Raw genomic sequence first — 26,131 nt, 5'->3', positions numbered from 1 at the left:
CTTAGTGGCTCAGATATTCCAAATTTTGTGTTAATTTATGAATCGGTATGTATTGTACGGAAAATTCCCATGTGGTCAGTGGTGATTTGTACACCAGCTTTTCATTCCTTATCAAATTATAAATAGGCCTTGGGGCACCTGGCTGGCTTAGTTTATAGCACATGTGACTCTTGATCTCAGGGTCTTGAGTTCAAGCCCCACATTGGGTGTAGAGATTACTTAAAACATAAAATCAGGGGCGCCTGGGTGGCGCAGTCGGTTAAGCGTCCGACTTCAGCCAGGTCACGATCTCGCGGTCTGTGAGTTCGAGCCCCGCGTCGGGCTCTGGGCTGATGGCTCGGAGCCTGGAGCCTGTTTCCGATTCTGTGTCTCCCTCTCTCTCTGCCCCTCCCCTGTTCATGCTCTGTCTCTCTCTGTCCCAAAAATAAATAAAAAACGTTGAAAAAAAAAAAAAAAAAAAAAAAAAAAAAAAACATAAAATCATTAGTGGTGCCTGGGTGGCTCAGTTGAATAAGTGTCTGACTCTTGTATTTGGCTCAGGTCATGAACCCACGATTCATGAGCTCAAGCCCCACATCAGTCTCTACGATGATAGTGTGGAGCCTACTTGGGATTTTCTCTCTCCTCCTATCTGCCCCACCCACTCTTGTTCTCTCTCCCAAAACAAATGAACTTAAAAAAAAAAAATTAATAAGTAAGGGGCACCTGGGTGGCTCATTCGGTTAGGTGTCCAACTTTGGCTCAGGTTATGGTCTCATGGTTTGTGGATTCGAGCCCCGCAACGGGCTCTGTGCTGACGGCTCAGAGCATGGACCCTACTTCAGATTCTGTCTCCCATTCTCTCTGCCCTCCCCCGCTTCTGCTCTGTCTCTGTCTCTCTCAAAAGTGAATAAACCTTTTTTAAAAATTGCTTTCAATAATTAATTAAATCTTTATAAAGTAAAACCACAGCATGATACCACTTCACACCACCAGGTGGCTTTAATCAAAAAGATAAGTGTTGCCAAGGATGTGGAGAAATTGGGACACTCGTACAGCGTCTGCAGAAATGTAAAATGGTGCAGCCACTTTGGAAAACAGTCTGGCAGTTTCTCAAAAGGTTGAACATAGAATTACCAAGTGACCCAGCAATTCCACCCCTAAGTAATGAGATAGAAAGAGAAAGGAAGACATGTTCCCACATAGACTTATACACAAATGTTCATAACAGCATTATTCATAATAGGCAGAGTGTGGAAACAAATGTCTCTCCCCTGGTGAACGGACACATCCATGTGGTGTGTCTGTCCTTACGGCGAAATATTATTTAACAGTCAAGAGGAATGAAGTACTGATTCAGTTATAACATGAATGAACTCGAAACTTTATGCTGTGTGAAGAAAGCCAGACAGAAAAGGCCACATATTACGTGATTCCATTTTTGTTTTCATGGCACACCCAGAATAGGCAAATCTATAGAGACAGAAAGCAGATCAGCGGTTGTCTAGGGTTGGGGGGGGGGGGGGGGGGGGGGGTTGGGGGGTGGCAAGGAGGAAATGAAGAATGACTGCTGATGGATGTGGGGTTTCTTTTTGATCGACAAAAATGCTCCAAAATTGATGGTGGTGATGGTTATACAACTCTGCCAGCACACCAAAAACCCGTGAATTGTGCACTTGGAACGAGTTGTCTGTGTGTGAATTACATCTCCGTAAAGCTGTTATAAAGGCCATTTGGAGGGTGACTGGCATGTGATCTTCATGGCGTAAGCGTTAGCTCTGATGATGATGGGGGCAGTGGGGTGGTGGTGGTTGCCCGTAACTGTTCGAAACACGCAGTGTGTCTTACTGTGAAGCATTCTGTTGTATAGGATCTCCTCTATCGAAGATCTAGGTCACTAGTGGATTATGAAAATGCTAATAAAGCACTGGATAAAGCAAGAGCGAAAAATAAAGATGTTCTTCAGGCTGAGACATCCCAACAATTATGTTGTCAGAAATTTGAAAAAATATCTGAATCTGCAAAACAAGGTACTGTTATATTAACCTTTAATTATACGGTATACCTTCAACTATTATGTGAATTAAATAGTTAATCCTAATTTCTTTTGTTCACAGAACTTATAGATTTTAAGACGAGAAGAGTTGCCGCATTCAGAAAAAATTTAGTGGAACTGGCAGAGTTAGAACTGAAGCATGCAAAGGTTAGTGTCATAGTCAAGGTTTAATATTTTACGTGACTTATAATTTAGAAATGAGTCAGTCTTGGGACACCTGGGTCCTCACGATTGGTGAGTTTCAAGTCCCACGTTAGGCTGTGCGGCCCCCTTTCAGATCCTCTGTCCCCCCTCTGTGCCCTTCCCCCGCAAAAGTAAAAAAATACACATTAAAAAGAAAAGGGAGGGAGGGAGGGAGAGAGAGAGAGAGAGAAAGAAAGAAAGAAAAGAAAGAAATGAATGAATGAATGAATGAATGAATGAATGAATGAATTATGGGGTGCCTGGCCGGCTCATTCGGTGGAGCATGTGACTCTTGATCTCCTGGATGTGAGTTTGAGCCCCACGTTGGGTGTTGGGTGTAGAGATTACTTAAAAAAAAAGAAAGAGGGGAAGGCAGGGAGGAAGGAAGGAGTCAGTTATGGAATTGATAATAATCCTTTAATGACAGTTTCTTTCTGGAGGGATATTGGAAGAACCATTCCTGGATTAGAATGAATTATAATTGGAATGCTAATTTTTGAAGATCATTTTAGTACTTCAGAATAATTTAATGTTAGTAAATAAATATCCTTCGCCCAGGGTTTTTTATAGTGTTTGTTTCCTCCAGATTCAGCCCTTTCTTGTAGTTAAGATAAAGCTTGGCCCAAGCCTTCTAATAAGGTTAGAACTAGAGAATCTTAGAATTGCCAGCGAACTTAAAGATCATCTAATTCAAGCAAGAATAATACGTACAATTTCTCTAAGCGGTCAGCTCTGCAAGACCCTAGTACCTAATATGGAAACCAGTATCATTTTTGACTGCTTAAAAAAGATAAATCTATCTTTAATAAAAACTTCTTTAAAAATTCAATATTTGCTGGCTTCAATCAGAAGGACTGAAAGTAAAAATATATTCAGAATTCCCCAAATTATAAGTATTAAAGAAATTTAAATAAACTTGTTAGTGTTTTGTTTTGTTTTGTTAATATATTTATAGTATTTACACTTTGAAAGTCATTAAAAAGCTTGAGACTCTACTAAGACGTTCGGGACACTCCATAACGCACAGAAAGCTGCTTGTGTGTCACTTTGACAAATTGGTCAGAGTTTTGTCATGTGAAATAAGAAAGATAAATTTGACGGATGCCTGGGTGGCTCTGTCGTTTGAGGATCCGACTCTTGGTTTTGGTCAGGTCATGGTCTGTCTCACAGTTTGTCAGCTGGAGGAGCCCTGCGTCCAACTCTGCGTGGAGTCTGCTTGGGGTTCTCTCTCTCCCTGCCCCTCCCCGCTCGTGCGCTCGCTCGCTCGCGCTCTCTGTCTCTCTCAAACTCTCAAAATAAATGGGTTGGCTTTAAAAAAAGAAAGAAAAATGAATTTAATTTCTCCCACAGAAACATTTGGATATATTACCCTCAAATATTTGAATATATTCTCTCCTACAAGCTAGACATCTTTGAGCTAAATATATTTTATCCCATACATTTCAGTAAGCTTTTTATATTATTACACTAGGTCATTGCTGTTTTCAAATATTGCATGCAGGGGCCCCTTGGTGGCTCAGTTGGGTAGGCCTCTGTCTTTGGCTCAGGTCACGATCTCACGATCTCACAGTTCGTGAGTTCGAGCCCGACGTCGGGCTCTGTGCTGACAGCTCAGAGCCTGGAATTGCTTCGGATTCTGTGTCTCCCTCTTTTCTCTCTCTGCCCCTCCCCTGCTCGTGCTCTGTCTCTCTCCGTCTCTATGTCTCTCTCTCTCTCTTTCTCTCAAAAAAAAAAAAAAAAAAAAGTAAATAAACATTAAAAATTTTTTTTTCAATATTGCACCCAGAAATGGAAACACCTTTCCATACGTGGACTTATTATTGTATACGTTTCTTCTTACGGCAGTTTTAGAGGCATAAGGGTTTTTTGTGTTTTTTCTTTTTTTTCTTTTTCTTTTTGCTTTTCGTATAAGGGTTTGTTTTTTTGTTTTTTGGTTCTTTTGTGTTTTGTTTTTTTTAGCACCATCTTACACCAGCTTGATTTGGCTTATAATCACACATCTTCTCCTCCTTCTCCTCCTCCTTCTTGGTCTGTTTTCGAGCCTCCAACCTATAGTTGTGTGTTTAATTCTTTGTAGTAATAGTTTTCATTTTTGTGGTAAAAAACACATAAATGTACCGTCTTACCCACTTTTAAAGTGTACGGTTCAGCCTTGTTAAGTATATTCACATCGTCGTGCAACAGGTCTCTAGAACTGTTTCATGTACGGAGCATTTAATTTTTAAAATGAAGTTGCAGGCCACAGTTATGTCTGTCAAATTGTAGCTTGCTAGTTTCAGCCCAGCGTGAGATCTTTTGGAAACTTCGATTTGATCATATAGTAGTTGACTAGGAGAGTGGTTATTACTCCCAAGTGATGGACATTTGTAGTTTGTATGAACTTCCCTTTTATGTCGTCATCTAAGTTTTACTTTAAAAGATTGATTGGGGGGCGCCTCGGTGGCGCAGTCGGTTAAGCGTCCGACTTCAGCCAGGTCACGATCTCGCGGTCCGTGAGTTCGAGCCCCGCGTCAGGCTCTGTGCTGATAGCCTGGAGCCTGTTTCCGATTCTGTGTCTCCCTCTCTCTCTGCCCCTCCCCCGTTCATGCTCTGTCTCTCTCTGTCCCAAAAATAAATAAAAAAAAAAAAAAAAAAAAAAAAAAAAAAAAGATTGATTGGGACCAAAGGAGTCAACATTGGTTCATCTAATTGGATAAGTGCACGGTACCCAAAAAGGCTGAATTTTTAGTTCCCTCCCTTTCTTTCTATACTAATTGATATTAAGTTATTAATGAGTATTCTTTGGTGATGGTTATTTGGGTAGCTAGGAATTCACCCATTTATACTATCATCAACCGTTTCCCTTTTATCTGTGATGGATACAAGAAGCATCCAATTCCTCATTACAATGAAGCTATATATTACGGATTTCCTGGTCTAATCACCCTCTCAAAAGAAAATACTTCGATAAGGTTGGCACGATTTATTGTTACTGCACCCGTGTTGGTTTCTAATGTTCACCATGTTTGTTCTTTGTAAGGAGGTTATAAAATCTATTCAGGATTTTGTTAATAGGTTTAAGGAAGGATTAGCAAATTACAGTCTGCCTGTTTTTGTGTAGCCTGTGAGCCAAGAATGGCGTTGGTTTTTTGAGAGGGAGAGAGAGATAGAGCACGAGCAGGGAAGGGGCAGAGAGAGACAGGGAGAGAGAGAGGGAGAGAGGGAGAGAGGGAGAGAGGGAGAGAGAGAGAGAGAGAGAGAGAGAGAGAGAGAGAACGAACACCAAGCAGGCTCCTCACTGTCAGCGTGAAGCCCGATGTAGGGCTTGAACTCCCTAACCGCCAGACCATGACCTGAGCCGAAACCCAAGAGTCAGACACCTACCCGAAAGAGCCACCCAGGTGTCCCGGAGAGAGAGTATGTTAAGCAGGCTCCACGCCCAGTGCAGAATCCCAGGCGGGGCTGATCTCACGACCAACCGTGAGATCATGACCTGAGCCGAAATCGAGAGTCGGACGACGCTTGACCGACTGAGCCACCCAGGTGCCCCTCAGTGGTTCTTTAAAAAAAGGCGAAAGAATAATATTTCATGACACGTGATAATTACGTGAAATTTAGATTTCATCTGTAAGTGAAGTTTTACTGGAATACAGCCAAGCTCGTTCCTTTGTGCCCTGTCTGTGGTTGCTTTCATACTACAGCAAAACAGAGACCACATGTCTCTCAAAGTCTAAAATGTTTACTATGTGTTTACTAAGCCCTTTACAGAGAGTTTGCTGACCCTTACTATATACATGGTTGTCAGCCTCTGGTTTCCAGATTTCTGTGCTTTTCAGGTCCTTTCTGAAATGTGTTCTCTGATGGGTCTTCTACTCCAGTGGCTCTCTCGACTAGAGGCAGTTTTGCCTCCCGGGAGACATTTAGCAATTTCTGGAGACGTGTCTGGTAGTCACAACGGAGGATGGGTGGGTTTACGACCGGTATGTAGGGCGCAGAGGGCAGGAATGCTGCTAAACTTTTGACAGGGCACAGGAGAGCCCCCATTGGAAAGGATTCCACAGCCCCAAATACGTCAAGTGTGCCGAGACTGAGGGACACTGAGACTGGATGGCTCAGTCGGTGGAGCGTGCAACTCGTGTTCTCAGGGTTGTAGGTCCGAGCCCCACGTCGGGTGTAGAGATGACTTTAAAAATAAAATCGTTCAGGGGCGCCTGGGTGGCTCAGTCAGTCAAGCACCCGCCTCTTGACCTACCTAAGAAAATGATAATAAATTTTAAAAATAATGATAAAATAAACTTTTTTTTTAAATGGGGGGTAGGGTGGGTGGTGCCTGGCTGGCTCAGTCAGAAGAACGTGTGACTCTCGATCTCAGAGTTGCCAGTTCAAGCCCCACGTTGGGTGTAGAGAGATTACTTTAATAAACAAAACTTGGGGCGCCTGGGTGGCTCAGTCAGTTAAGCGTCTGACTCTTGGTTTCCGCTCATGTCATGATCTCACGGGTTTGTGAGTTCGAGCCCCGTGTCCAGCTCTGCACTGATAACCGTGGAGCGTGCTTGGGATTCTCTTCTCTCTCTCTCTCTCTCTCTCTCTCTCTCTCTCTCTCTCTGTGTGTCTCTCTCTCTCTCAAAAATAAAATAAAATAAACATTTAAAAAAATAATAAATAAAGCTTAAAAAAAAAAAAAAAAAAACAAACACCGAGGTTGAGAAACCCTGCCCTCTCGTCTGAGGTTTCTTGATGATTTTGCAAATCTGAACAAAGTCCCATTTTGGTCCCAGAATCCATATAAGTTATTCCAAAGAGATTAGACATTGGTTAAATTTACATCCAGATGGTTTAAAACTACTTAGGATTTCATTCATTATAACCGGGATATGTCTTGCCATGTATTGGAACCTGGTTATAACAGAAAATTAGGTCATTTGGTCACTTTTGTGTCCTTGAAGATAGTCTCAGATACTTTATTAATGAAGCACAGAATGTATGATAAAGGCAGCGGACCAAAAAAAAAAAAAAAAAAAAAAAAGGTGATGCTACTGCTGCCTATGAGGGCGTGGAGTCCTCGTGCCTGGTGGGTAAGTGTGGACCAGGGTACACCCTTCTGCAGGGCTTTGGCAGTGTGTCAAGTGCAGGATGTGTATCCTTGGACTTAGTCCCACTGGAGGGATATACCTTTAAGAAGATCATGTCAGAAATACAGACAGGCTCAGAATCATCTGTCACAGTTCCATCGTTATACTGGCACAATATTGACAGTTACTGGGGCACTTGAAATTCTTAAATGTTTATTGTCACCCAATTTCAGGCGCTCAGTAAAGTTGCAAGAAAAGTACAAAGAATCCCTGGATAGTTGTCACTAGAGTCCTCAAATGTGCATATTGTCATGTTCGCTCTGTCCTCCCCTCCCCCTCTTCCTCCCTCCCTCTTTACTTTTCCTCTTTACACAGTACACACACACACCACACCCCTACCCTTATACATACCTGTTTTTGTCTTAAACCATTTAGGTTGCAGATAGGAAGTCTCTTGGCTCTTAAACACTTCAGTGTCGATTTCCTAACACCAAATAATTCTCTTGAATACTTGGAGCAATTACAAAGATCAGGAAATTACTATGGATACAGTACAATTATCTAATCCACAGACTTTTATGCCACCAGTTGTCTAATAATGAATAATGTCTTTAGTGGCAAAAGGATACTCAAGATAATACATGACATTCGGCGCACAGGTCTTTTTATTTATTTTTTAAGTTTATGTATTTATTTTGAGAGAGCGAGCGAGAGAGAGCACGAGCGCACACGTGGGAGAAGGGGAGAGGCAGAGCGAGCGAGCGAGCGAGCGAGAGAGAGAAAATCCCAAGGCAGGCTCCGGCGCTGTCAGGGTGGGGTGGGGGAGGGCTCCAACTCACGAAACCGAGACTGTGAGATTGTGACCTGAGCAGAAACCGAGAGTCGGACACTTAACCGACAGAGCCACCCAGGCGTGACTTTTCGTTTTTATTGGGATGAGCTCTACACCCGCTGTAGGGCTTGAATTCAAGACCCCCAGGATCGAGAGAGTCGAGAGTCGCGCACTCTACCAACTGGGCCAGCCAGGTGCCCTCCCCGCCCCGCACCCCCGGCACGTGTTGTTTTAGACTTCCTGAACCTGGAAAGTTCCTGAGTCTTTGTATTTCATAACATTGGACACTGAAAAGCACAGGTCTGTAAAATGTCCCTCGCTTTGGGTTCGTCTAGTTATTGAGTTTAGATTCCCCACCTGTGGCAGGAATCGCCCAGAAGTGGTGCTCGGACCTTCTCGTTGCTGCATCCTTTCAGGAGGTACATGCTGTTGATGAGTTGCCTCGCTGGCAATGTCTGACTTTGATCATTTGGTTCAAGTGATGATGTCTGCAGGTTTCTCAGTGGCCAAGTTACTACACTTTGAAATGAAGAAGTATTCTGTGGGGAGATACTTGGGACTGTGTAAATACCCCATCGCTTACCCAGCACTGTCCCATAGAATTTTGTGTGATGATGGAAGTATTCTGTCATCAGCACTGTCTGGTACGGTAGCCACTAAGTAGCCACACGTGGCCGTCAAACGCTTACACTTGAAATGTGGGTGGTGCAACTGAGAAACTGAGTTTTTATTTAACTTTAATTAACAGAAATTTAAATTTTCCATCGCCCTACGTACCTAATGGCTACGGTATTGGCATTTCAGCCTTATGCTCAAAGCCACCGTTCATGACTTTTGCCTCAGTCGATTATTGTGGTGGCTGCCAGACGGTCACTTTTCTGATCGCATCGTTTTAGTTGGCTTTCTACTTACTGGAAGGAAGAGGTTTTCCTTTACCCCATGTATTTATCGGTGTAATCCATATATGCTTACATTTGTCCGGACACGTGTCTAAATTTGGATGCCAGCGCCCATGCTTTACAAATGGGTACGTAGGTCTGTCTGAATGTTACAGATTGCCGTTGTACGGGAACTTACGGCTATGTGTATAAAAACTGGTATCACTCACTACTTTAGTCGTGAAAGCGTATGTTATAATTTAATATACCTCTACTCTAATACACAGATTTTAACGGCTAGAGGAAAGTGATAAGAACCGGTCTTGCAAAACGTCCGGTAGTTTGACTTGGACACACAGGGCATGTTTCATCCCTCATTAGAATCATGCCGAGTAATTCAAAACCATAATACTGATCTAGACGGAAATGTCCTGAAGAAATCTGGTGTGTGGAAAACATTGTACGTGAAACAAATGATACGGTTTTATGTCTTTAAACCCGTACGTGTGTGGATAGTGAGTAGCTGTTTCCGGAGTTCTGTTGTCTTAATAAAGGTGGCGTTAGTTACGGGATTCCCAGCGCTGTTATATTTTCACTGCAACTCTTCCAGGCTGTCTGCACTTCATGATTTATTTTCCCTTCCTTTTTAGGGTAACCTACAGTTGCTGCAGAACTGCTTGGCAGTGTTAAATGGAGACACATAAGCCACACTCCGCCTTTGGTTAAAAAGGGCTGCCTTCCTTCAGATTTTATTTTTGTTTTCTTAATGAGATTAGGCATTTACTGCTCACTGGAAACAAAAGAAACAGCTGACCAAGTGCATCTACTCTCCTTTTTTTCTGAGAAGCGATGGAGCGGTGCCGTCCACGGGTTTTGCGGGTCCGTCCGTCTGTGTGGTGGAACGCTGCCCTCCTGCAGCTCCCCGTGTGCTCCCTGGGACGGTTGTCCATCACCGTGCGCTCCTCCTCTTCCGAAGCCCAGCGTTCAGTCCTTTTTTTAAGTAGCCTCTGTAACCGTCTTTATTTTCTGAATAGCGTTCCTTACGGCTGCCAATCTTATTTCCCTTTAAGTAATTTCTGATGTTTAACCCTTTCAAAGATGCATTGTTCAGACAAGATAAAGGTTGCCATTACCTTTTGTTTTCTCTTGGTGTTTTTGTTATGTTTTGTTTTGTTTTTTTAAAAACATTGTATGCCACCTTAGTTCATCCATGTATCCTGGTAAAAGCATCTTAATCAGACTTATTTTTAATTAATGAACATTTCTTAGAAGTTTTGGGACAGACTTTATGTAATCTTTATAAGTATGATTTCTGATGAAAAGCAACTGCATTAGTATGTTTGCCTTAAACTTGTAGACTAAACCGACTATTGTCAAATAAACCGTGGTAACAGTGATAGTTTTTAACTCTGTGGTCATTGTATCACTCTAAAATTTGGAGTAGCTATAATCAATCTACTCCTTCGTTATGCTTTACAGTGCAGGTCTTTTCTCTTTTTTCTCTGAAAATGGCATGTTGAACCAGGTTCACCAATCCCCTTATGAAAGAATGAACTGCTTCTCTGTGTGCTCTCAGCCTTTCCTAGAAGATGGAATTGGGCAGAGGCAGGTTCGAAACAGCTGTTTCTAAAATACAGGAGGCAGCAGAATGGTCCGTCTGTGATGGTTTCCTGAATTCCATCCCTAGCCGGGCCAGTTAACCCTGCGACACGCCATCGAGCCACTTGATAGTTCTACTAGTGTACAGATTGGTATGGAGAGAGAAAGAGTGCTGTAAGGAACAGCCCTGGGGGGGGGGGGGGGGGGGGGGGGGGGGGGAGTTGGAATATTTGGAATGGAAGGCTCCAAAAAGGATACTAGTTACCATACAAATATGATTGGCCTTTTTAATGTGAATTATCGCCGCGTCATTTCTAATTTAAAATTCGATTGTGTGGTTTGGTTTTTTTCACTGTCTAACTTTTCTTCCAGTTGGAAGCCACAGGTATTTGGGTTGGTCACCTTGTAGGTGGGTTCCTCGTTTACATTTTCCCCACCCCTGGTCTTCTGAGTAGTCACCATGATCCCAGCCTTGCTCTCCAGCATGTTCTCTTGCCTTACTGGTGTGCTGGTTCACGTTTCTCTCTTTCACTGGCGTCGTTCCCTGGTTATTCCCTGATGTCGTTTGTACTACCCCCCCCCCCCCCCCGGTTGCCTGAGAAATCTGTGTGTTTGGTCCTCCTGTGTGTCCCCTTCACTGGTGAGAAGACACCCACGCGATGCTCACCAGTGGGTGAACGGGACAGAGAGCCCTGGCTTCGGGACTCGGGTGCACTCCCTTCGCCGGCTGCCCTTGTGGCCTAGGCAGGTTTGGTTCGCTTGACCTCTGTCTGCCTCAGTTTCTCTACTACAAAGGACATACTGACCTACCTACCTCACAGGGGTGTTGTGAGGATTAATAAACATTGGTACAGTGCTTTGAAAATGTGAAGGTGCTGTGTAAATGCTAAGAAACAGCAAGTACGGGGCAAAAGGCAGTAATACAGTGTTGCACCTATCCATCAGCTAATCTGCTTGTTTGTACCAAGGGGGCCTTATTCCGGGCAAGGGTAGGAGAGTGGTAGGTACATCCCTTGGTCCCTGGTTTACATGTTTACGGTGTCTGTTGGGGTGGGGGTAGAGTGGAAGCAGCAAGTTACATATTAGTGCGGGGCAGGGTGCTTAACAAAAACACACATAAATGAGTTGGCCGCACTATCCAAGGACCTTGTCACAAAACACACAAAGAAGGTGAAGAGTGTAGGTTACTCCCTCAAGGGCATACTTTAGGAAAGATGCTACTTTGTACCTCCAGAACAATGGAAGTATTCCACAGCTCAGCTGCTGGTTCCCCGGAAAACAAAACCAAACCAAAAACTGGTTTCAATATTCTCGTGGTGTGGCATTTACGAAACATTTAGGGACCATCTTGTGCCTGGGGGACACAAAGGAGAAAGAGGAAGACGCCCAGTAACAGAGACAAAGCCCTGCACTGGGTAGTAGTACAGGGTTTCTCCCACAGGTGTCTTTACTGCACGCTCTGAGAGGAAGAGAGTGACGGGAGCAGTAGGAATGAACGACCCAGGAGGAGTGAAGGTGGCGGGGTTGGTGGCAGTGAAGGTGGACGATGGTAAAGAAAGGAAATTGCAAAAGAAAGTGGGGGTCCCCGGGCCGCTAAGGCCCGTGAGGCTTAAAGACTGGGCGAGGTTCTCCTCTGCCCCTAGTTTGGGAAAGCGCCTACAACACAGATTCCGTGGTAAACTACTACAGAAGTTGAGCTCAAACAGACCTTTTCGAAGGGAGGCACTACGCACAAGTTAACAGAACAGGGTGCTGGATTTCAAGGAGACACTGCGGGGGTGGGGGGGGGGGGGGGAACGAGGTGTCGCAGAACTTACAAAGAAAAGAAAGCAACCACGAACCCCAGATGTACTTCTGCGCCGTCTCCTGGGCCCCCGCAAACTCGCACGAGCCCGCGTATCACCACGTCCTCAGACGACCGGGAAAGCTTTCTCCGCGCTGTCGCAGCACGCGGGATATAAGCGGCGAAAACAGGATAAAGAACAAAACAAAGCAAAGTAAAAGCCGAGAAACGCGCGTCCACTTTGGGTCAGGCTTGTTTTGGGCGTCCCAGGACCCGTTAGCACGAGAAATAACGCAGCGACAACAGCGCTGTCGGGGCGAAACTCGGGTTCTTCCATTCAGACCACGAAAAATCAGGGGAAAGCGCGAACGCAGTCCCCCACTACCACAAATTATGCAGTCGAGTTTCCCACATTTGGGGAAATCGCAGGGGTCAGCACATCCGGAGTGCAATGGATAAGCCTCGCCCTGGGAAAACCACCTTCGTGATCATGGTATCTCCCCTGCCAGGTAAGTATGAGTTGCTCGACCCGCCTCGACCCACACCCTCGCGCTCGCCACGCTTCTTACACACGGTCACTTGCCCCACGCGGCTTCCGCGCCCCGGTTGCCCGCAGCACCCCCTCAGCTCCAACCTCTCCCGGCCGCAAAACAACCGCGGGCGCCTTGCCTAGCCCCCACGCCAGACGTGCGCGCCCAGGCGGTCCGGGACCGGCAGCCTCTGCGCGCTTGTTCATCTACATACGCCACGCCTTGTCGCGCGCTTCCCAGCGTCGCGGCTCCAGCTCTGGGACAACGGATGTGCTAGTGTCCCGGCAGACCGCCGGTGCCTGGAGCGAAGGATGGGGGGAGGGCGGCGAGGAGTCGGGACCCGGAGGGGAGACCCGAGAAGACGGGGTCCCGCGGCGTCCAGAAGTTGCAGGCCCCACCGAGGCGGTGGGTTAAGTCTCCCCTTCCTTGCAACGAAAATTACATGCAATACGCAACAGAGAATCAACTCAACCTTAAATACTAAGAGTTTTGTCACCAATTTAACATGAAATTGTCTTAATCCTCAGTATGACCTTTCGGATTACGTAGTAACCTAATCTTGCGACAACGAAAGGAAAATTTGAACAGAGGGCGTCAGTCAGGACAAGGCGTCCATTCTCTAGAGTAGATGTGTGGGCTGGGGAGGGGCGTCGAATGGTCTCCGAAAATCAAATGAACGGAAATATCACGTTTTCATCCTGTGGGGTTCGGCTGCCTCTTTCAGCCTGCCCGGATTTGTCTTTTCCTCTTCTGTACAAGAAGATTCTTTCCGGAGATCGAGTGGAGGTAAAGGTAAATATCCTCTTCAGATAGGGGCAAAATGATTGAAGTGTTGTGTGTTCCTGGGTGATCGGGTCCCTGGAGCAAAGCAAGGCAAGAGACAGGACTAGAGATTATTGGGTCAGCAAAGACTGCTCTGAGGTTCTAGCAGCATCAAGATCCGAGTTAACGTGTTGTACATCCTTTTACTTTACTTTTCTTTTCTTTTGTTTTTTAATTTATTTTGAGAGAGAGCGGGAGGACGCGCGAGAGCAGGGGAGAGGGAGAATCCCAAGCAGGCTCCGTGCTGTCAGCGGGGGGGGGGGGGGGGGGCGCCCCACCCACGCGCACCGAACCCCCTCTCCGCCCCCTCCCCGCCCCCAACCGTGAGATCATGACCAAGGCTCATTCTCTTAAGGGACTGAGCACCCAGGTGGCCCACGTTTTTGATTGTTCGTTATTTCAGGAAGTTTCCTTTCTTAGGGTGTATTACTCCTCAAAACAAACAAATGGTTCTCTTCCCTAACCCCAGGAAAATTATCAAAACCAAGAAATGAACATTGATACAATCTTACTACTCTACAGACGTTATTCCCTCTTCCATCAATTGTCCCAATAATGTCCTTTATAGCAAAGGAAAATTCAAAATCATGTGTTGCATTCAGTTGTCATGTCTCTTTATCTGAAATAGTTCCCAGGTAGTTCTTTGCATTTCATTATGCAGGCCTTTTTGAAGACTACAGGCCAGTCATTTTGGAGACTGTCCTTCAGTTTTTGAGTTGTCCTGGCTTCCCTCGCAAGTACATTCAGGAATGCATTTTTGACACGAAGGCTACGTAAATGATACCGTGTCTGTTATGGGTGGGTTTGTGTCCCTCCAAAAAAATATGTTGAAGTCCTAAGTCCTGGTACCTAGGACTGTGACCTTCTTTGGAAATCTGATCTTTGCAGATACAGTCGAGTGAAGGTGAGGTCACTAGAGCGGGCCCTGATCCAATGTGACCGTTTTCCTTACGCGAGGAAGACGGCAATGTGAAGAGACTCGCTGACAGAACACCATGCGATGGCAGAAGCAGAGAGTGTAGCGATGTAGCCACAAGCGAGCCAAGGATTGGCTTGTCACCACCGGAAGCTGGGGAGTAACGAGGGACGATTCCACTCAGAGCCTCAGAGAGAGTATGGCCCTGCTGGCACCTTGCTTTTGGACCTCTAGCTTCCAGAACTGTGAGAGAATACACTTCTGTTTTTTTTAAGCCACCCAGTTGGTGGTATTTTATTATGACAGACCTAGCAAATGTATACAGGCCTCCTCTGGGCACCACGTTTGGAGGCACGTGAAGGCAGTTTGTTCTATTACTGGTGGGGTTAACATCGACTACTTAGTTAAGGAGGTGTATCGGTTACCCGTCTCTGTGTAACAAATTGCCGTAAAACTTAGTGATTGGAAATAATGACCGTTTCACTTGCTCACAATTCTGTGGATCAGCGATTCTGGCTGGGTTCCACTGGGCAGTTCTGCCGGTCTCAAGTGGGATCGCTGGAGCCGCGGCGGCCAGCCTGCAGGTCACCTGGGGCCTAGTCGGTCTAGGGGACTTCGGCAGACACGGTTCACGTTCACTCCGGCGATTTCATCCTCCAACGGGCTAACCCAGGCTTCTTCTCATGGTGGCCTCAGGACAGGCAAGTGAGAGCCAGTCTTAATGAGCAAGTGATTTTCAACCTTCTGCTCGCATCCCATTTACTAATGTCCCATTAGCCAAAGCAAGTCACATAGCGAAGGCCAAAGTCAGTAGGCTGGGGTGTTGCAGAAGCACCTGGGTACTGGAGCCAGCACTGCAACTGTCGGCCACTGGAGGTGTTCATCAAGTTTTCCCTTTGTAATTATTAAGTGATTTGTATGGAGATAATTTGAGGATATGTGAATATCCTGTTTAACACAACAGTTTTTAGCATCCACTGGTGGCTCTTGCGTTATGATTGCCAAACGTCCGTTTTCTAATTCCATCATTCATTCTTCAGTTATCAGCTGGCATCGTAAGGTAGGACTTTCCCTCCTTCCCTATGTGCTAACGATACGAACTCATGGTTGTTATTTTGTTCAGTTGTTTGTAACCCAAAACTGTTTTGAAATTTATTTTGATGTTCTAATGTTCTCAGATCGGGCCTATAAAAACCCCTTCAGGGTGCCTACTGTGTCCTTTGGACATGTCCATAACATTTTTGGAGCATTTCCGTGTCTTCTGGCACAAGATGTTCCAGGGCCATTATGTATCTGTCTTGGCTCGTGAAAATTATCTATTTCTCCAAAGAGGCCTGGTTCTTTTTAGTGGGGAGTGGTTTTAGAAAACAAGATCAAGGGGCGCCTGCGTGGCGCAGTCGGTTGGGCGGCCGACTTTGGCTCAGGTCGTGATCTCACGGGTTCGGTTGGTGAGTTCGGCCCGCTTTGGATCCTAGGCCCCCTCTCTCTGCCCCTCCCCCGCTCACGCATTGTCTCAAAAACAAATAAACGTTAAACAAATAAACGTTAAGAGAAGGAGGAGGAGGAGGAGGAGAAGGAGGAGGAGGAGGAGACAGAAAGAAAAGAAAAAAAGAAAAAAGAAAAAGAAAGGAAGCAAGATCAAGGCGGTAGTTATGTCTAATGCTACTGTCTTTGCCTCTAGGCCCCTTCAGTGGATAGAGGTAGAGAATACGTGTATTTCCTAACACCTATCTACAGATGTAGATTAAAAGCAATGAGCCCAGGGACAGCTACGTGGGTGGTTCAGTTGGTTAAGCATCCGTCTCTTGATTTTGGCTCAGGTCATAACCTTGGGGTCATGATATTGAGCCCTGCCTCCGGCTCCCTGCTAGGTGTGGAACCTGCTTAAGATTCTCTCTGCCTCTGTCTCTGCCCCTCTCCCCCCTCTCAAAATAAATTAATAAACTTAAAGAAAATTCTCTCTCCCTCTCTCTATGCCCTCTCCCCCACTCGCTCCTTCTCTCCCTTAAAAAAAAAAAAAAATTAAAAAAATAAATAATGAGCCCACACCAGTACCTTAAATTCCAACTCTCAATTTTATGCAAGTGGGTCCTCCTTGCCCTCCACCATTCCATATTTGTTTGTTTGCTTGCTTTAATTTTTTTAACATTTATTTATTTTTGAGAGAGAGAGAGAGACCGATCACAAGCAGGGGAGGGACAGAGAGAGAGAGAGAGGGAGACACAGAATAAACAGGCTCCAGGCTCCGAGCTGTCAGCACAGAGCCTGATGAGGGGCTCGAACTCACAAACCGTGAGATCATGACCTGAGCTGAAGTTGAACGCTTAACCAACTAACCGACTAAGCCACCCAGGCACCCCGTGTTTTTGTTTTTGTTTTTAATGTTTATTTATTTAAATGTTTATTTTTGTGAGAGAGAGAGAGAGAGCGCGCGCGAGCGCGCGCATGAGCAGGGGAGGGGCAGAGAGAAAGGGAGACACAGAATCAATTCAAAGCAGGCTCCAGGCTCCGAGCTGTCAGCGCAGAGCCCGATGTGGGGCTTGAACCCATGAACTGCGAGATTGTGACCTGAGCGAAAGTCAGGCGCTTAACCGACTAAGCCACCCAGGCGCCCCAAATGTTTATTTATTTTTGAGAGCAAGAGAGACAGAGCATGAGCAGGGGCAGAGAGAGAGAGACAGACAGACAGACAGAATCTGAAGCAGGCTCCAGGCTCTGAGCCATCAGCACAGAGCCCGACGGAGGGCCCAAACTCATGAACTGTGAGATCATGACCTGAGCTGAAATCAAGAGTCGGATGCTCAACAGACTGAGCCACCCAGGCGGACCATCATTCCATATTTGTTTGTATCTCCTTTCTCCAACAGTAAGAACCTTGACTCCCAACATCCATTTAGTCATTAGCTCAATCCTACAATATACACAACGTTGTTACAGAACTGTTACGACCATACAGCTATGAAATACAAACCTACTATGGGACAGTTCAGTATGTGTTTGCAGTTCTCGTCTTTGGACTTGAAGATGTTTATAGTCGATGTACTGCGCCCAAAAGTCATTTCAGTTGGTTATTTTTTTTTCTTCCAGTGTGGCTACATTATTCATCTCAGATCGCTAGGTTCAGTTATGCTTATGTTCAACGTTAGGGATGTTCCCCCTGTGATTTAAAAATATATGTAAAATATTAATAGAATTCCAAAAGTCAAAATTACAGAGAAAGGTGTACTCAGGTGTACTCAGAAAAGCATCACTCTCTCCTTCCACTCCCCTCCCCCCCCCCCCCCCCCCCGGCCCCACCCCAGGCAATTTCATCATTTATCTATTTAGAGAGTGCTAGTCTGGGAGAAGGGGAGAGGGGCAGAGGGGGAGAGAGAGAATCTTAAGCAAGCTCCACACTCAGTGCCCAGCCCACGACCCTGGGATCCTGACCTGACCTGACCTGAAGTCAAGAGTCAGACACCCAGGTGTCCCTAGTCTTCTGTTTCTTTTGGCAAGACTGTATAATTTTCTTGTTTTCACACTTTTCCTACACAAACGGTAGCATACTACATATATTTGGGGGCTTTTTTCTCCCCCCCCCCCCCCCCCCCCCCCCCCCACTTAACACAGTCGATGTGTCATACCTAAAGCGAATCCACAAGTCAAGCAACCCTGTCCTAACCTCCTGGAGGCCACAAGGTCAGCCAAAGAAAAAAGTAAACAAACTAGAAAACCCAAACAAGGGCTCACCAGCCTTTGCAAAGACTGTGATTTCTCAGTGGGGAAAATGTTAGAAAAAAAACGGTGACAAAATCAAACCCCTCAATCCAACTGCAAACTGCAAACTGCAAACTGCAAACTGCTGTGCAGTGCCTGGCTGGCTCAGTTGGTAGACCATGGGGCTCTGAGTGAAGAGTTCTAGCCCCACATGGGTGTACAGATTGATGAGGGAAACAAAGGCAAGAGAAACGTAGCTTAAACTAGATCTCCTTACAGCTTGCAGCCCACTGATGGAGAGCTGAAACATGCAGAGCGTGACCTTCCTCAAGGAGCTCACGGCTGCCGTAGTGCCTTAATGTTTATATTTCGTTAAAAACTAAAAGCAACCTTACCATGACAGCAGCTAGCCCCTCAGGGTCCTGAAAGCCTTGCTTCAAAATTCCTTGGAAACTTACTTTATCTCTATCCCCCCTCCCTCCACAAATTTAAAAATATATCATCAAGTCACTCCTCACAAGCCCAGTGCAGCTCTTTCTGCCTGCCCACCGGGTGCTGTGCTGGTGCTACGTATAATACCAACACCTTTTTGCACTGAAACGTCTGGAGAAACCTTTCTTAGCCATCTGCTCATGAATCCACGTCATAATTAAAAAACAAATAAATAAAATAAATAAGAGAACTACAAACTAATGTTCATTTTAACTGGAAGAATCACAGCCAGGCTCCCCCGGTTCTTCTACTTTCGTCCCCCAAGGGTGTGAAGTTCCTCCGCCCACTCGGGCGACAGGGCGTGGCGTATGTAGATGAGCATGCGCGCATTGGCTGCCGGTCCCGGACCGCCTGGGCGCGCACGTCCCGCGTGGGGGCTAGGCAAAGGCGCCCGCAGTTGTTTTGCGGACGGGAGAGGTTGGAGCTGAGGGGGGGCTGCGGGCATCCGGGGCGCGGAAGCCGCGTGAGGCAAGTGACCGTGTGTAAGAAGTGTGGCGAGCGCGAGGGTGTGGGTCGAGGCGGGTCGAGCAACTCATACTTACCTGGCAGGGGAGATACCATGATCACGAAGGTGGTTTTCCCAGGGCGAGGCTTATCCATTGCACTCCGGATGTGCTGACCCCTGCGATTTCCCCAAATGTGGGAAACTCGACTGCATAATTTGTGGTAGTGGGGGACTGCGTTCGCGCTTTCCCCTGGTTATCTGGGTTGACAAAAAACAGCGGTAGCTTTTCTTCCTCGCGTTGGGCGTAGGAGGGAACTTTTGGGCGTTCAGTTCCCCGCAGCTGGCGTTTACGGCGCCCAGACAGCAGTGTTTTGGGCTTGTTTTTCTTTTTTTCTTTGTCTCCTTTCTCGCGTTACTTGTTTTCTTAAAGCGCTTTTAACGCGTGCTCTTGGGCCGACAGTTTCAGCAACGCCTGATCCCGCGGGGGGCTGGCTGATTACGAGCGCGGAACGCAGCAACGTTTTACATAGACCTTATTTTCACAGAATCCGCCGAACTAGAAGCAGCCGCTTATGTAGTACAGGATTCCCAGTTGATTCCCGAGACGGTATTAGCTTTGTCTTTTTTCTGAAAAACTTTTAGTGTTTGGTTTTCGAGATAGCGAGCGTGAGCGGGAAAGGAGCAGAGGGACAAAGAGGGAGCCCCAGAATCTGAAGCAGGTTCCAGGCTCTGAACTGTCAGCACAGAGCCAGATCCGTGCCTCGAACTCACCAACCGTGAGTTCAAGACCTGAGCCCAACCCCACGCTTAGCGGACTGAGCCACCCAAGACCCCTGCATTTTAGTTTTCTACCTATACCCCCTGAGAGGTAAGTTCCACGAGGCCAGAGATTCTTGTCTATTTTGTTGATTGCTCCATTCATACTTGGCTACAACAGTGCATGGCAGCATAATAGGCTTCTAGTACATACTTCATTAATTGACTTATAGATCGCGGGGTTAGAAAAAACAAAAAAACGTTTCTGGGGCGCCTGGGTGGCTCAGTCCAGTGGGTGGCTCAGTCCAGTCAAGCATCCCGACTCTTGATTTCGGCTCAGGTCACGATCTCACAGTTTGTGAGGATCCACCCACCAGTCTACCCCATCGGCCTCCAACCTAGCCTGGTTCAGCCCCTTCTCACTTTAGAAGAGAATGGGATCATTTTACAAACCATCAGAAAAAGGTAAGTCAGGGGTATGCACCTTAGTTTTTCTCCCATGCCTTCCTCTTCTGTTCTTCCATCATGCTTCACTCTGGTTCAAGGTGTAGGGGAGACCGAACTTTACTTTTACCCTGTTAGGGTCTCCAGCAGGGCCTGAGAATTAAATTGGACGCAAAACAGAATATCAGAAGGAAAGCATACAGATTTTTTCCATGTACGTGGGAGACCCCATAGTAACATGAAAACCCAAAGAAGTGGCTAGGTGGGTCTCCAAGGAGCCCTGGTTCCTTTTTTTTTTTTTTTTTTTTTCTCCATTTTGTGTATCTGGAGGCCAAGATCCGGTGGTGCTTAGCGTTCACGGATACTGATGTGTGATTGCATTTAGGCCCTGCACCTGTTTTACTCCACGGATTATGATCATTTTTTATTTTATTTAAAAAAAATTTTTTTTAACGTTTATTTATTTTTGAGGCAGAGAGAGACAGAGCATGAACAGGGGAGGGGCAGAGAGAGAGGGAGACACAGAATCTGAAACAGGCTCCAGGCTCTGAGCTGTCAGCACAGAGCCTGACATGGGGCTTGAACTCACGGACCGTGAGATCATAACCTGAGCCGAAGTCAGCCACCCAGGCGCCCCTATGATCGATTATTATCATGATCTCGATTTGGCCAGTGGGAGCCCTTTCAAAATGGCTCTTGTGTGCTTGACATGTCCACATCAGTGGCACATTGCTTTACTTTTTGGCACAGCTCCATGTTTCAGGGCATGATGAGGCCGATTGATACCCAGCCGTGTCGGCCAGTCTGGTGGCCTGGCTCCTTTGACCCTCCTGTGCGCACCGACCTGGATTCCTTTGAGGGAGGTGGTTACTTCCTGAAACAGGTCAAGGTGCTTTGGACTTCCTGGAGAGGCACTGGAGTCAAAGGCGGGGGAGAAGAGAACACCAGTGCGGGGGTTGGACTCCTTGCCCTGGCTCCATGTATTTTAACATCCCCTCGGGTGTGTGCCCACCCACCCACCCAGTGAAAGTCCCACAGAGGCGCAACAGGTCACATCTACGTGGCCTTCCCTTGACTGTGTCGCCACTGCCTGACTGGGTGGCAGGCACTGCTGTGCCTGCAAGGATGTGGGGCCGTACCTTGGAAGCACCCGGCTACTCCCCATGACACCCCGGGCAGGAAGCGTCGGCCATGCTAGGGCCCACTCTTGCATTTGCTGGATGCCAAAACCCACCTCCCCCCTCCACCCCTCACCCTGCTATTCCCCCAAAGCGCCAAAGCTAGGTCCCCAGGGATTCCACACCTCCACATCTCATCAGGGGGGGCAGGCACATCCAGTGAAGGTGGTTGAGGTTTTATCTTTGGTGCCTGTCTGCTGGTCTCTGCCTGTAGATGGTGACATTAGAGGCTGGGGTCTCTCTGTGGCTTCCCGAAGGTCAACTGTTGGACTTCAAAGGCAGGGCCTCCTGAACCCGTGGAGGCAGTGGGACAGTAGGACTGAGACTGGGCTGGGGAGCGAACCAAGAGGAAGGGCGGGGGGCCGGGGGAAACACAGTCTCCAGTTTGGGAGGCAGAACTAAAACCCAAAAGGCGCTTGTGGTCTCAGAGGTCAGGGATGGCAGTAGCCGGGTCCCTGAGGCCTCAGAGAGCCACACTCCCGGTGCGGTTCCGCTGCCAGCCCCCTCTGTGATGCTCTCCAACTGTACTTTGAGTCTCTGGAGTTTCCTTCCCACAGGAGGGAAGAGAACAAGGACCTTTCCCTGGCGTTCTTCTCTGCACCCACCCGCAGCCCCAACAACCTGGCTCTGTCCCCAGGATGAAGCCCGTTTTCTCCTGGGTGGGTGCTCTCTGACAGGCCCTCAGTGTCTCCCTCTTCAGGCCCTGCCAATTTAGCCTTAAGGGCCCAGCGCTAAGTCAGCCAGCTGGTCAGAACCCACAGGCCAGCTGCCTGTGTAAGTAAGGACGTGAATTTGTGCGCCCGACCGACCGACTGTGACGACAGCTGCCCCCGTCTCACTCCACCCCTACTCCCACTCTTCTGCGCCCCGATGACTCTTAAGTCTGCGTTTTGCCGCCACACTCCACCCCACCCCACCCCCACCCCCGCTCGCCCCCGCCCCTTTCTGCATACAGGTGGAGACCCCAGCGGTCCGGTCGGTCCGTGGCCGGAAAGCGGGTAAGATAGAAATATTTCATCCATCTCCCTCTCCCTCCGTCCGATGTAGCGGGAGAATCGGTACGGGTGGATTTACCACCCGTGCACAGAGTGTGAGTAATCACTGCCCTCTCAGCGGGAGCGCCCCCAGCCCCGCCATCCGTGGCTACAAGAACAGGTGCGAAGGCACGGGAAAACGGAAGTGTACCCGGACCACCGCCCTGTCCTCAGACTGACAAGAAACCTGAAGGGGCCGCTGAAGTTCTCGTCACGACTGGCAAGGCCCATGAGGGGGGCCCTGCTGCATTTCGTTTCTGCCAGTGTCAGCTTCGATGCAAGCGCACAATTGGCGATGGCTTGGAAAACCTCAGAGTGACAGTTCTGTCCCACAAGTAGATTAAGCTGGTCGGGGAAGAGGGTTTTCTGTCTCGGTAGAGCTGTGTATTTATAGACCCTATGAGAAACAGGGAAGGAGGAGACAGAGAGACTGCAACTGGGAGCGACCGACGCAGCGACCGTCCTCGGAGGCAAAGGCAGGAGATCGAGGAGGGGGAGTTTTCATGAAGGACGCCATGGTTGTTCCCGACCCGTGTGACGACCTGTACGCTTGTCAGCCTCGAGGGCTTGCCGAGGGCAGAACCTCTTTGCCCACGCGTTTGTCTGGAGCGGGAGCAGTGGGCGAATACAAGTGGGGAAGGGCGCGGGACGGCGTGGGGCTGAGACAAGGCAGGAGCGGCGGGGACGTGGAGCGTCCACGGGCACGTGCAGGTAAACTGCGGGAAGAAGGCGCAGGTGTGTTCCCTGGCGGCAGCACACGAGCAGACGTAGGCAGGTGTTCCGTAAAGGTTTTACTTACTGACTTTGGCCTGTGGGAGAGGGGCTGCCGCGAGGCTGCAGGTGCCCGGGCGGGGCAGAGTTGGGGCGGGGCGCTGGGGGGGCGGTGCCCCCCGCCCCGTGGCGCAAAAGCGTCAGGCACTTCCTTCGAGCCGGAATCGAACCAGCGACCTAAGGATGCCCACACGTATCCAGCCTACAGTCCTCCGCTCTACCAGCTGAGCTATCGAAGGGTGCACGCTGACAGGCCCGGGTCATTGCTTCTTCTTGAAATGACGGAGGCCACCACACTGGCAAGCCGGAGGTCCGGCATGCCTTGGCGTGGTTGGAAGGCCCTTTAGAAAAGAGCAGGGCCGACGCCGCCCCAGCGCCCCTTTCCGGGCAGAGGGAGCATATCCCCTGCGTTTGGCGGCTGCCCGGCCGGTGGCCCCAGCCTCCCGGGTCGCGATTGTCAAGATGCCTGGGCCGGGGCTCTCGCCTGTTGCATTTCCCCTCCCGGCGCTCCTTTCTACAGGTGGGGACTACAAGCGGTCCGTGGCGGCAGTGGCGAGGAGGGGCGTCGGTGAAGCTCGCGTGTTGGTTGTGCGGGGGTGGCCTCGCGGAGGAGCGGAGGAGAACCCACTGGGATGGGCACTAGGTAGGCGGCTGCGAACCGCCTAACCACCTGCTGGTTTTTAAATGCCTTTAGTTCAAAATAATCCTTAGGCCAAAATGACATTTTTTTGGTGTGGCAGATTATGCCACCATACGAAGGCAATATCGTCTTGCCTGGATTATGCAAGCCTCCTGAACTAACTGACTGATTTCCCTGCTTTTGTCCTTAACAGCCTGATTTCTTATTTTTTATTAACAACGATAATAATAATTATAATGGTAATTATTATTTTGGGTGCCAAGCGGAGTGGGAGGCGGAGGACTCAGATCAAGGCACTCCTCTGCTCAAAACCTCCCAGCTTGAGGTTGCCTGGCTGGCTCAGTCAGTAGAGCATTTGACTCTTGATCTTGAGGTTGTGAGTTCGGGGCCCCGCATTGGATGCTGTGTGTGTGTGTGTGTGTGTGTGTGTGTGTGTGTGTGTGTGTTCCTTCTTCTTAAGATTTTATTTTTAAGTAACCTCTACACCCATCTTGGGTCTCCAACTCACGACCCCAAGATCAAGAGTCGCATGCCGCACCCACTGAACCAGCCGGGACCCCGATGTAGACCTTACTTCAAACACTAAACAAAACAAAAACTTTTGGTTCACTCACATTTAGAGTGTTACAATGATCTGCGCAGAGCGGAGTGGTCTCCGGAGATGCCTGATGGTCTGTTCTGAGGAGCAGCCAGCAGCATGATGGACCCAGCCAGGGACCACTTACACCTGAGACGGACTACAGAAAAACACTCCCAGAGATGGAAGTCCAAGTCAAGAGCGTCACCTGTACCCAAGGAGACGGCGGCAGCAGCAGCAAGTACCTGTGGTCGATTTCCAGGCGGAACTGAGACAGGCATTCTCAGCCGAGATGCCAAGAGGTGGTTAAAGTGGTATTGGAACATCTAGGTAGCTGATTTCCAAGTGAAGTAAAAATATTATCCATGGGGAGCGGGGGTGGTGATGGTGTGGGACCTCTTACAATGATCTACAAGACCCTCATGATCTTATCTCCAACCTAGTCACCTCTCTGACTTAATTTTGTACAACTCTTCAGTTTTGCGCTGGACGCAGGGCCTCCTTGCTATTCTCCACACACAGTCCTACCTGGGCCTTTGCGCTAGCCGACCTTTGTGCCGGGGATGCTTCCTGGACCCCTGCCCCCTCCGTGATTGCCTCCCTCACCTCCTTCAAGTCTTTGCTTGAAGCATAGCACCTTCTCGTGTAACCTCTTCTGAGCACCCACTAACAGCTAACACACTAATTAATTTACCTATTGTGTCCATTGTTGATTTTCTCCCACTCCCTCTGCCCCTTCTACAAAACATGAACGCCAAGAGGCCTTTTTGTTACCAGTTCCTCAAAGTGTCTGGCACAACAACAAACAGTTGTTGAATGGGCAAACAATGTCATCAAAGAGAACAGAATATAAAAGGAGGGTCCAGGAGCCAGGGTTCAGCCAGGGGGAAGTGCCGGGTTATCTTGTTTCATCACCAGAGACTTTCTTAGGCTGAGAGCTGCAGAACTCTGAACACATAAGGGCCCACCCAGACTGTTTCCTGCACTGAGACTTGACCAGACTCTAGCATAGCTTCTAGCAGCACAAGGTTCTGTCCCTAAGTTTGACTCCCAGCCTGAGGAAGTTAAACACCTGACACAGGCCCCCAGCCTGTGTTGTAAATAGGGCATTTATTGAAAAGGGCTTGCGATTGCGAATGTGGATCTCTTACAACTCTGAAGGGTCCCTCCCATCTCAAGGACTTTGAAATGTGATCGGGGAAGGAAGTAGGGCCTATCTCCCGGTCTGTGGGAGGAGAGCATCCTCAGTTCAGTAACTGCCAGCTAGCAAACACAACCGCCTAACAGCAGTTACACCGAACTACCCTTTGTAACCTTTCACTTCTCTGACTGGGCTGAGCCCGCTTCCTCTCATTCTTCCGGGAAAACGCCCAAATCACCTCCGCACAAATCGGATTGGAGCTCAGCTCTTTCCCCTACTGTCAGTAGTCACTGAATGACATCTTTTTTCACCACTTTACTTACTGTCT

The 26,131-nt window shown here is 48.0% G+C and overlaps 2 protein-coding genes, 1 long non-coding RNA gene and 3 other non-coding genes across 8 annotated transcripts in view; 3 read left to right on the top strand and 3 right to left on the bottom strand.

The window, feature by feature from the left end:
- Nucleotides 1–10,376, top strand: part of SNX6 (sorting nexin 6) — a 60,063-nt gene extending 49,687 nt beyond the window's left edge. Inside the window, exons 12-14 of the mRNA XM_042942956.1 lie at nt 1,850–2,009; nt 2,097–2,182; nt 9,630–10,376. Coding sequence (XP_042798890.1) covers nt 1,850–2,009; nt 2,097–2,182; nt 9,630–9,683 — 300 coding nt within the window. The 3' untranslated portion in view covers nt 9,684–10,376. The remainder of the gene's footprint in view (nt 1–1,849; nt 2,010–2,096; nt 2,183–9,629) is intronic.
- Nucleotides 1–22,456, bottom strand: part of LOC122222453 — a 27,416-nt gene extending 4,960 nt beyond the window's left edge. Inside the window, exons 1-4 of one of the 3 annotated variants that reach the window (XR_006203762.1) lie at nt 21,766–22,452; nt 21,307–21,376; nt 20,503–20,615; nt 17,601–17,786 (exon numbers count right to left, since the gene is read on the bottom strand). This is a non-coding gene — a long non-coding RNA (uncharacterized LOC122222453). Of the gene's footprint in view, nt 1–17,600; nt 17,787–19,489; nt 19,898–20,502; nt 20,616–21,306; nt 21,377–21,765 lie in introns of those variants that run through there. The other 2 variants (XR_006203763.1, XR_006203764.1) reach the window with 2 other exon arrangements.
- Nucleotides 12,715–12,878, bottom strand: LOC122223339. The gene has a single exon (XR_006204216.1). It is a non-coding gene; the product is annotated as a U1 spliceosomal RNA (small nuclear RNA).
- On the top strand, nt 19,352–19,515 carry LOC122223328. Its single transcript, XR_006204207.1, has one exon. It is a non-coding gene; the product is annotated as a U1 spliceosomal RNA (small nuclear RNA).
- Nucleotides 20,017–26,131, top strand: LOC122222450 (SNRPN upstream reading frame protein-like). The gene is given in 6 exon segments (XM_042942963.1): nt 20,017–20,130; nt 20,359–20,483; nt 23,966–24,088; nt 24,706–24,834; nt 24,837–24,863; nt 24,866–26,131. Coding segments are annotated over 3 exon segments (186 nt in total). The 5' UTR covers nt 20,017–20,130; nt 20,359–20,483; nt 23,966–24,088; nt 24,706–24,782; the 3' UTR covers nt 24,973–26,131.
- On the bottom strand, nt 23,595–23,684 carry TRNAY-GUA. The gene is given in 2 exon segments: nt 23,595–23,630; nt 23,648–23,684. It is a non-coding gene; the product is annotated as a tRNA-Tyr (tRNA).

This window comes from Panthera leo, chromosome B3, assembly GCF_018350215.1.
Source record: "Panthera leo isolate Ple1 chromosome B3, P.leo_Ple1_pat1.1, whole genome shotgun sequence".
In the NCBI taxonomy this organism is placed as follows: Eukaryota; Metazoa; Chordata; class Mammalia; order Carnivora; family Felidae; genus Panthera; species Panthera leo.
This window is presented reverse-complemented; position numbering and strand designations above follow the sequence as displayed.